Source organism: Trematomus bernacchii, unplaced genomic scaffold, assembly GCF_902827165.1.
Source record: "Trematomus bernacchii unplaced genomic scaffold, fTreBer1.1, whole genome shotgun sequence".
Lineage (NCBI taxonomy): Eukaryota > Metazoa > Chordata > Actinopteri > Perciformes > Nototheniidae > Trematomus > Trematomus bernacchii.
Window position 1 is genome coordinate 7,495,167 of NW_022987714.1, and position 11,408 is coordinate 7,506,574.

Sequence of the window (11,408 nt, forward strand, 5' to 3'; positions counted from 1 at the left end):
TCAATTCGCACCAAGAAACACACACACGGTGTGATATGTCCAACACTGAGGTATGAAAGGTGAACATGAGACCAAAGAAGAAATACAGTCTACAAAAAAGGTTTTTTTTTCAGTTTTTTTTTTAATTATCTTTTTACAGAGAAGAGCGCTCAAGCTGAAAAGCTCCCTGAAGTCCCATGTGAGCAGTTCAATAGGCCATTCATTTTTGACAAAATCAGGTGTATCGCATTGAAAATAGTACAAAGCAACACATTTTCCAAAGGCAAATTATTCAAATAGCAGAGTACAGAGGGTGTTCAGACATAGCAAAACAATTGAGGAAACTAATAAAACTAAATAAATGTAAGTTGACGATGCTTTAGCAGACCATTTCTTTTCGCAAATGTTAGTAAAGCTGCAGTCTGATATAAAAGTGCTGGCCAGTGGTTTTAAATGTTTCGCAATACTGCCCAGAAAAGTGCACTTGGGGTAAGAAAGCTACTGGGCAACACCTTCAGGCCGTAACGAGACACACAAACACTTACTTGGTTCTTTGAGATGCACTTTGAGCTGTTTGTATAATGTTCAGTTAGTCTGGAATCAAGTTCAAAACGAATTGGAAAACTGGAGGAATAGCTTTGCAGGTATAAAGCCAGGCAAACGTTACGTCAGCCATTTAAACAAACAACAAATGCAATACATTTTAAAAGGTAAGAGAAGATTTAAACCATCCTTATATAAGCACAAAACTGTATAATTGTTTCATTTGTGATCAGCTTATGTATAGGTTATGTTATTCTATTGCAGTACAATACATCTTTCCAACTTACATAATACTATGTCAAGTGAGGTGACACTAAAGGTATGTTTGATGTCAAACCAAAAGCAGGAGCACGTCTCTATCTCAAGTTCAAAGGGCAAAACTGCCTGATGTAGCTACAGTGTTTGATGAGACGACAAATGCTCTCTTGTCAATTGTTAGAAAAGTATTTATATTGGAGAAAATGCTAAAATGAATGTAACTACATTAAAAAAAATTATACACATAAATACTCAAGTCCTGCTTTTCACTGACTTCTGGCCAAGAGAACAACACCTGAGAAGCTGTCATTTTTTTTAAAGCAAAACAAAATTTAAATCAAGGCATGCTGCTCAATGAAAATAAAACATCTTGTTAAGATTAAAGTTATGAGTGAGATGCGATAAGATCCAAACAAAAAGCAACATGCAGTTAAACATGTTGGGCACTGAAATCACTATAATGCTATATAGTAGAATACATTGGACACCTTTATTGTCTTCAAGCACTATCAAGTACAGACATGGTTTTAGAATCAGGCACGTACAGTTTGATCCTTTATAAGTGGTACGAGTTATCATTTTTCTCCTGCAGGGAATAAATTAATAAGGTTAATATTTGACCTGTGCACTGGAGGATAAAGGTCATACTGAGGTGAACTGATACAATAAATGAGGTGACATAACTAGCTTGATTAGACCCATGTTTGTGAAACATATAGATAGAACGTGAGTTAAGGTCATGAGCTATCGTGATATGATGTTCTGTCAGCTGAGGACAGAGGTGATTTGTGTCAACTGGTTGTTATTATGCATTGTATTGTGGGGCGAGACTAAAAACATCGTGCATCAGGATGTCCAGGACTGCATGTTGCCCAGCATGGCCTCAAATCGCTCCATGTTCGGGGCGTAAGAATGAGCTAGGTTGTCCGTCAGGCGACTGTACAGACTGAAAGACTTCAACTCCAACCAGATGAAACCAAATCGGTCTGCATCGAAAAGCACGAAGAGCCCCGGGGTGCGCTCCGGACTGGTGAAGCCGTGCCCAGCGATCAGGCCTGTTCCATAGAAGCTGAAATGGAAAAACATTCATCGATCACTACTACATAGGACATCAATCTCAATGTATCAAACTGTGAGTACAGAAATCAATAGCAGATAATGCTGAGGAATGCTGTATTCGACTTTAGCACTTGATGACTAATAATATGACCAATTATTATTTTTAGTTTTTTTGTAAAAAATTATGATAATATTGAATGTCAGAAAATAGTAAAAACCCATCCAAGTATCTTGCAGTCTAAGGTCATTTCTCAAAATGTTTGATCAGTCAGTCAAACCCATAGTTAATCGGTTTCATGCAACAGAAAACACAGAAAGGCAGAAAAATTCATATATCCATTTCTGATTTGAATAGAAAAGTTACTCTATAATTTAATCGATTATCAAAATTGTTGCAGATTTACTAATCTATAAATCAGCTCAGAATTGTATTCGTCAACGTTTTTTTAGGGTGGTTATGGTATGGTACTACAAAACAATGCAACAAAATAAAGATGAATGCATGTGGCAGATAATTGCAGAAGCCAATATCACAAGTCTTTAATTGAGCCTCATATAAATTACTGTATTGTCATATGTTGCAATACCTTCTTTTGTTACTTTAATCAATTACAGGTTTTCGAAGAAAAAAGTGATAAGTGCTATATCATGGTCCAAAAATGATGCTCCCTCTGACCCCTATTTTTTCACAGTATGTAATATCTTTCACAGTCGAATGTATCATGTGATAAATAGATTAATACACTAAATGGCCGGGGACTTTTACACAAGTTTACTTTACTCTAAAATCCATTTATATATCTCATATGTTTCCATTGTAATGTGTCTGTGTTTATTATATCTAACACATCTTAAACAAATGTTTAAACTTATTAAAACTTTTTTTAGCCTGTACATTTGAGTATAATAGACATAAACTGTCTACAATTCTGGATGTGCATTTTTATCAAACCAACATTTTGTAGCAAACATTTAGCAAGCATACTGACAAGCATTCATTGGAGGCCAATATGAGTTCAGCCTGTTGGCCACAATCTGAAACAATAGGCACACTGTGTCTTACACCACTGTAACTGGAGGAAAGGCAGCTGCAATCAATCCACATATACTTGGAATTTACACTGTATGCAGTTTACCATACAGCTGAGTTCTTACCATTTCCTGCAGGTGCGAGGGTAGACCTCGTTGCGAGCCGTAACGCCGAGGGGCAGGACGAAGGGCTGGGATTCAGGAGGACTGATGCTGCTGCTGGGGTCCGGCGGGGGGCTGTCTGTACCGGTAACTCGCTCTGCCTCCACACCTCCTGCTGCGGTGACATCACTGCAGGCCCCCTCCGCTGTAGCAGTGTCCATGGCCTGTTGTTGTTGTTGTTGTGCCCTCTGGACTTCCTCGTGTACCCCCAGTACCAGCCGGGACAGCTCCTCTATATTGCGCTGATGCTTTAAGTCTGGAAGGACCACAGGTCGACTCAGGTCAACATCCAGAGTGAGCTGCCCTGCAGGGACATTGGGGTCTCCCTGCAGGAAGGAGTACAATTATAATTGTAAACACTAGCCGACTCATTCTGTGGGTTAACATGATATCCTCTTGGTCAGAATTGTGTGAATGTTCAACTCAAAAAGGCACTTGGTTTGTGGGAGTGTCTGTTAAAAATAATAAAAGAATAGATGTTGAAGGGGAGGATAGGAGTGAGAGTACATTTAAGGGACAATAATTCATCCATAGAAAATCAACATTAAGGCTGAGTGATATAAAGAATCAATCAAATATCATGATATTTTTAACCAAAGATAATGCAAATGTATTGTAGGGTTGTTTAGTTTAGGTTATTGGTTTATAGTGTCGTGGACAGCCCCCATTAATCAACTGTCACAAAAAAAAGTAAATGGGGCAGCTTTAGCCAACATTGCTAATTTCCAGCTGTTGTCCCCGGCCAGATAATAAAAGACACCCTTAAAATCACAATACATCAAAAGCATTAGTTATAAAGAAATGATGAAAGACAAGTAGATATAGGCGAAAACGTTGACGGTAGACGTTTTCACAATGTTTACACAGTGGGATTGTTGATAATTAATCATATTTGACAGCAGACTGTAAGTTCATAAATGTTATCACTTGTCTGTAAGGAACACAATGTCTAGTCTGTTATCACAATAATGATATCAAATTGATAAATTGCCAGACACTAATCACTTGCATGAGGGCATTTCTGTGAGGCAGAAAACCATCCAGTAAGGAGATTTACTTACAGTGAGCTTGGTGGCTCTTGCAGAATTCCCGTGGAAACTGAGCATGACGATCTCCAAACCGTGGCTGCCGTAGGTGCCTTTGAAGAGGCCTGGGTGCAGCAGGTCAGAGGGCATTGTAGGCGGCAGGTAGATCCTCCGGTATGTCAAGCAGTTACTTTCAAAACAAAGCAGATACAAATTCAGTATGACTTTTGCTACTATTTAACTGTAGGTCTTCAAAAATATGTAGCACCATGATTCACATGATGAATCGCTTTCAATGTTTAGCCAGAGCTGAATTCAATTGATGGGTTATTTATTCACCCATACACCATTGTTGTAATTATTGTTTATCTTATAACAGCTACTAGTTTAACGTAGAGACTCATACTCGTATTGACTGGTATAAATGAACTTCATCAGGATGAGCTCCTGCATGTGCTCATGGAAGATTTCTTCTAGCGTCCGGCCCCATTCTTCCTCCAACCATGTCCTGAACTCCTACACGCACACACACATTAGAGGATTCAGTAAAATGCTGAAAACATTCTTTAAATGTCAACAATATCAACAATATAAAGTACATGAGGTTTAAACACATGGGCAACATGAGTAAGAACATGTTTCAGCTACAAACAGTTTCCTTACCTCCTGTCTGCCCCCTGGCATGCGGTGGTGATCAGTCTGGCTACACTTTGTTGAGAATTCATCCTTCTTCCCAGTCTGAAATTAACAGAATATGACAAATATTTTAAATACGATATGCTTTTATTTACATCCAACATTTAACTGAATGAGGAAAACTACACAAATATCCAGAGTATGTAGAGCTGCACATTTCTTTGGTGCACAGAGAAGCTTTTGTGCTGGGTAATCCCTCACCTGTATGTCCCCTTTGTGGGGACCCTTGTGTCCATACATACACTCCACAGTGGATTTTTTGCTCTCCCACAAATGGATACGGAAGAGTGGCCGTCTTCTCATGGGATCCTCCACCCGTGGGTCATGAGGAGGTAAATACATCCAGCCGATGATGAACAGCCCATCAACCTGAGTGGACATTTAAAAAATATTTAAAAATAAACGGTGGGGCCAGAGTGCCTTTATTGATAGATGCAGTGTTGAAAGGAGGTAGACAGAAGGTATGATATTCTCTGATAGTTTTGCAAGCTTGAGTGAAACCTGCGTATTGCAGCATATAAAACCACCAGCTTCAACCACTGAGCTCTCCTGTGGCCTGTGAAAATTCCTTTAATAATGTATCAGCCGTTAAAGACATTTCCTGACAGGAGATTAAAAGCTGACTATTGCTGCATTATAAATGACTTATTTCAAAAGAGAGCAACAAAGTGCACACTGATTATTATCTTTTTAATGCATACGTCTCAATTGAGGAACATTACTTACCACAACGTTAAGCAATCCGCCATAAGGCCCTATGTCAGGCTGCCATAAGCCCAAGATCTGTCTGTATGGGTGAAGCACTGCAACACAAGAGCACAACATCACACCACACTCATCAGTTTCTGAAATGCAACACCCATGCTTTACTACGAGCTACACCGTGCACAGGGTTACAAACACAAGAGGTTATGTTAGAGTCTGCAGATTTAAATGTCAGTTTAATGTCTGTCCAGATGGGGACCCAAAAGGAAGAAAGGGACTGACCACGCTCCTGTCAGCCAGTGCCAAAAACACACAGCACACCAAATAATCTGGCCTCCCATTTCACACTTAATATGAAAGCAGACAGCGCTGATACATTTTTGTCTGATAATGGCAAAAAGGAAATTATAACAAATTAAGTATCTGAAGTAAGAAGAAGAAGAAGAGTAAGGAGAAGAAGAAGAAGGAGTGGATGAAGAAGAAGCTGTACATCTTTTTCTATATATAGTTTACTACTGATAATGCACTTGTTTTAAAACAAAAAAAAGGTACGATAATCTCTAATCCTATTTAAACAAAATGTTCAATTAGAAGCAAGTAATAACAAGTAATTGGTAGAGCCTCAAAGAAATCCATGTTGCGCATCCCTAAATTATTAACAAGTTTACCGTTCACATACGGGATTAATAACACTGCTGCAGCTGCTTGCTTACAAATTAAATCAATAAGTCCCATTCACACAAACCCTCATGCTACGGCCATCCACGTTGAGGCCATTGTACATACAGTGTGTATACACGTCTCTATAGTCCATGTGCTCGTAGTCCGGGAGAAGCTTCATAAAGCGCCCTGATTTCACCCGTGGGTTGACACCTGGATAGGCACAACACAGCCATGTGTAGAGCAGCCGCAGACCGAGGGCGGCTCAGACCAGCGCGGCTCTATGTGATGCAGTATTGTGCCAAAATCTATTCAAAGAGCCGACAGGTGCCACCACTTTGACTTGCAGCAACTGGTATTTGAAAATAAACTCAAAATCTCTGCTGATAAACAAATGAGGAACATATGTGAGAGACCATTACAAAAGGCTGTACCACTGATTTTCATTGAAATCACAGCCTAAATTAGGGACACCTAATCCACATACACGACAAAATATGAGCGTGTTTGTAATTGCTAAAAAATGTACAAATCCATTATATTTGAAAGATACACTATGTGTGGCCATCACTGAGAAATAAAAGACAATTATTAATTATTTATTTAGATTATTTGATACTGATTTATGATGTTGTGGTTCTTTATTATATTTGATTTGTGTTTGTTTTGTTACATTGCTCTTTTCAGTAGAATTAAGTTAATGGTTTTTTTTAAGGGGTGCACCTTAAAGGTAGGGTAGGTAAGAATGGAGAAACCAGCTCGAGTGCGCTAGAATTTGAAAGTACACAACCGGAAAAAATCTGCCTCTTCCTTCAGACTTCCTTACAGAGCCCCTCCTCCAACACACACGAACACGCACATGACCAATGAGGGCACGAGATAAGTTTGTGCACAGATGGAAGGCTGACAGGCAGGTAGGCCATCCAGTTATTTTAGCCGGGCCGGCTCAGATGATTGGTCGTGCTTTTTACAGCGCTACGGCTTCCACAGATGAAATGTTTTAATGTATTTATTGTCAAAGCATTTCATATATTCATTGCTATCGGGATGTTAAGAGCATTCCATGGAATATAACAAAAAGTGTTTCTGAAGTGAATTACCTACCCCACCTTTAAGCTCTGTTTTCAGCCTACATTTCTTTTATTATTGTTTTTGTTCTTTATATAATGATTTAGTATCACTTAACCACTTTTAATGTGGTTAAGAGATACACAATGTGTTGTATTGTAAATAAATGATCAGAAATGTTTTACTAACTAACTAATGTAGAAATGAACCAAATACTTAATTAGTTCATTTCAATGGTGACATGAGAGCTGTTTTATCAATCAGTCCAACTTACGTTTAACATAAATGTCCCGGCTAGATACTCCTTCCACCTCCATCTTCCTCAGATCCTCCTTCATTCCAAACTCTGCAAAAAGAGAAGGCAAGAGAAAATATCCAATTAACAATACATTTCATTTGTTGATGCTATTATTTCAAAGTATCTGTACCAAAGTGTTTATTTATTATGGCAGATTAATGCAAAATCTCAACACTTAATAATGGCAACAGTCAGATTAACTCTGATTGATGTTGTAGCACTAACCAAAGAGCAGTGGAACAGGACATTTGCACAGCAGCCAGCAAAATGGGCACCACGTTCGAACTTCAGTCAGCAGACACCGATAAGCAGATCTGAGCCAGATTCACAATGATTCACAAGATTCAACACACAGCTGGCCTGAGGCACAAGTGAACTAAACTGCCACTAAACACAGCCTGCAGTTTCCTGACTCCCTGATTCCTTTACAGTGCATAATGGAGACCCCAGCCAACTGCTCATGTTTTTAAAACTCAAAACTCACAGTGCACCAAACGTCAGATAACATAGGCCCATTGTTTGGCATTCAAAATTCAATTCATAATGTGATGAAAACTATTAACGCAGTGCGTTCTCACACAAGAGAAGCTGGAATGAGCAAATAACTAATATTTTAATGTATAAATGATTCTAAGTATGGCTGGGCGATACAATTATTATTGATGTTTGTACTGTCAGAGTTGTTTCAAGACCATCTATTTTGTGGTATCGATCGCATCTGCACACATGTACATATATGTAATAACCCAAACTCAAATATGTATATATGTTCATTCAAATTATCAACGTTTTACCTTGTTGTGAAATATAATTTTAACCGTTACTTATATAATGTTATTTTATATTTCATTATCCTTGCGTGAATCTGTACTGTTTTTCAGTGTCACTCTGTTGCTGCTTTAAACTCCTGAAAAGGTACATCTTATCTCATCTTATCTTATCCCATTAATCCCATTATGTTTGATTAGCTTTTGTGGGCAATGTTGTACATTAATGAGCAGATCTGCAAGCTGACAATATGGATCTTTGTGTGGTTATGTTGTCCATTAATAACTTCTTGTTTGATTTACCCAAAAAAGTATTTCGCAATAAATATCTTACATGTCATAATAGAGTAACTTTGGCACTGCCCACTACTTTCGTGAAACGAATAGATTGGAAAAGAAGTGTTTTTGTATTATTTATTTTTGTTTTAGCAGCGCATCTTCATATTTTGCATTGTATGCATATCTTATTATGCATGAGTTATGACTATGAGACATAGTTGTTCAAACCTGCAATAGCGCAGTCCCCTGACTAACAACATGGGCTGGGGGTGGTGATCATAACAATGCACCAGGCCCCCAAGGGGTTAGCACCGCCCTGCATCAACAGTCTCTTCGGCTGCAGAGAATGGCTGGCCCTATACCAGTAAGAGGCCATAGTCTATCTCTTACAGCAGCACTTTACTAAAGATGCAGACACTGGGGTTATTCCCCCTTTGCGGTTCCCTTGCAGATCAATAGAAATGCTTTCAGGGGAACACATTTCCTATGAACCAGAGCTGGCCACCGAGCCTGACACAAATAATCTGTCGACAAAAATGAAATATCATATGTCCTGGTCAATGTATGTAAACATAATACAACGCTTACTGTAGCATTATAACGTTAAAGTATCTCTATGTCCACTAATAGCTATGTGTACCTTCCATGCACCGCCTTCTCCAGATGGTTTCAGTGTTAAGGATTTGTCTGAATTTCTTGCATACGAGGGCGACATTCGGTAGTGCAGTTCCAGGAAGCAAGGAGAACGTTTCCACTAAAAGCTCCGGGGGTAACTCCGCCAATGATTGCGGGTGTTGAGGTCCCGTGCTCGTGCTATCCAGAGAGCCTCTGTTGACATGACCGCTGCCATTTTCGCAAGCGTCACTCGGCCCTGCAGTGGCGGCTCCGCTCTCCGGGCCTCCGCCGCCGCCAGCGTCGCTCTGCTTCAGCCCCACGATCCGCTCCTCTTCTTCCTCGTCCATGTCAGAATCGCTCCCCTGACCCTGCTGGTTTTGCCGCTGTCGCCGCCGACACCTCCGCGACTGACCCACTCCGCAGAGCCTGGCACAGACAGCCATTCGTATTCAGTAAACAGGCAACATTACATCACATTTATCAGCTGCAGCAGTCTGGCTCATCTGCTCCTGTCCTTGTGAGCATGGGCAGAGACATTCCTCCCGACGTCACGTCAGTGCACGTAAACAGCGTAGCAATTTATCTTACCCCGGCCTTACATCACTATCGAAAGAAATGATACAAGCCCTACTGCTTTTATCACCCTCCCCTTATTAGCTCATAAAAGCTTCAAAAGGTCCAGATTTAAAGAACGTTTCTGCACCTTATGCTTTGGTGGGGAATATATCATAATTGCACACATGCACTTCAAACAGTACGTTTTACATAAAGTATTGTGCATAAATACATAGCCAGACGCGACTGGCAGACACACACAGTAAACCCCTAATTCTCCATAATAAAGGACCTTATTTTAAATTGATTAGGCCTACTTTATTTTTTATTTGATTAAGAAGTATAACTCGCACATTTTTTAAATACTTTAGTGGTTTGTTTTCATATATATTTTCCTTAAATTACACAATTAACACATTTGGCTAACTTTATTGGATCCTCCAATAGAGCTGTTAAAAGAAACGTACACGCTGCACGAGTTCCGTTGCCTACCACCTGTGAATCGAGCTCATTCTTGGTAGTGACAGCCAATCACGTTCCCGTCTGCTACCAAGATTCTACCAAGAATTATGATTTATGTCCAATCAGCGCTCGAATCGCTACCAAGAATTGACCAATCCGCGTCTCCAAATGTTAGGCGACTCTGCGGATACCGGCGAGCGAGAGTACTTCTCTTCCCAACATTGCGAAATTAAGTATATCATTTATAGAAATGGTAAACGTTTATAAATTCGCTTATTTTATATATTGATATATTTAAGTAATATACTACATAGTATATATATATATATATATATATATATATATATATATATATATATATATATATATATACATACTGTTTATTATCGGAATAAATGTTGCTCAAGTTATGGATTGACAGTGAAAAGTTCGAGCTAGCCAGGATTCGAACCTAGAATCTTCTGATCCGTAGTCAGACGCGTTATCCGTTGCGCCACTAGCCCGAGGCGGAGGTCTATAGATCATAAATGATTTTTATTTTCAGCTCATCTTCGTGAATAATCAAATGAAGATAATCAAGACGAACGGTTCTAGTAAAGAAAAGCCAAAAGAAACAACCAAGCCCTGTTACCAATGCCCCCATTGATACACCCATGTGCAGCTAATCACCGCCACCAAGTGTTCAAGATAATACTGCAAGATATGTATATTTATTAAAGAACATAAAATGACATGCCAACAATAAACACAGCAGCACCTGCTTCTAGATGTTATATTTTAACTGGAATTTATACAGATATATCAGGTGTATGACCAAGTGGGTCGTCTCATAGTCTACACGGAATTTGCTTTGGTGTGTATGGTGCATACATAGTAAGTAGACATTACATTGTTCAATTGTAAGAAAATGACCAAAAGTAAAGCTATTAAAAAACACAATTTTCAAAAATATAGAGGAATATTTCTAAAAAATATACAAATATAAAAACAAATGAGTAACATATGATGAAATATTCGCAACAATTAAAAATGTTGCAGTATTATAATTGTACAAAGTGGAGAGCTGTGCAGATGTATAGAGGTAGCGATCCTTTTATACTTTAAGACATGTTGTGTTGTTTTTTCGTAATTTACGGCATTCATTAATATTGTTTTGAAAACGTCAACAAAAACTGCAATTGTGGGATACTGTGAGCCGAACATGGCAACCATGAAGGAAAACAGGAAGTGATCGCTGGCGGGAAATTC

At 39.0% G+C, this 11,408-nt stretch overlaps 1 protein-coding gene and 1 non-coding gene across 4 annotated transcripts; both read right to left on the reverse strand.

The window, feature by feature from the left end:
* Positions 1 to 101: 101 nt before the first annotated feature.
* Positions 102 to 9,677, reverse strand: fbxo31 (F-box protein 31). Of its 3 annotated transcripts, XM_034141664.1 has the most exons (10): positions 9,169 to 9,677; positions 7,459 to 7,530; positions 6,243 to 6,329; positions 5,478 to 5,554; positions 4,953 to 5,120; positions 4,719 to 4,793; positions 4,462 to 4,571; positions 4,092 to 4,245; positions 2,995 to 3,356; positions 102 to 1,849 (listed from the first exon to the last, which is right to left on the reverse strand). In XM_034141664.1, the coding sequence occupies exons 1-10, from the start codon at positions 9,584 to 9,586 to the stop codon at positions 1,627 to 1,629; spliced, it is 1,746 nt and encodes a 581-aa protein (XP_033997555.1). In that variant the 5' UTR covers positions 9,587 to 9,677; the 3' UTR covers positions 102 to 1,626. The 3 variants fall into 3 exon arrangements, with proteins under 3 accessions (XP_033997555.1, XP_033997553.1, XP_033997554.1); XM_034141662.1 differs by lacking the exon at positions 6,243 to 6,329 and having other exon boundaries at positions 9,169 to 9,676; XM_034141663.1 differs by lacking the exons at positions 6,243 to 6,329; positions 9,169 to 9,677 and adding an exon at positions 7,708 to 7,923.
* Positions 9,678 to 10,590: 913 nt separating this feature from the next.
* trnar-acg lies at positions 10,591 to 10,663 on the reverse strand. The gene has a single exon. It is a non-coding gene; the product is annotated as a tRNA-Arg (tRNA).
* Positions 10,664 to 11,408: the final 745 nt, after the last annotated feature.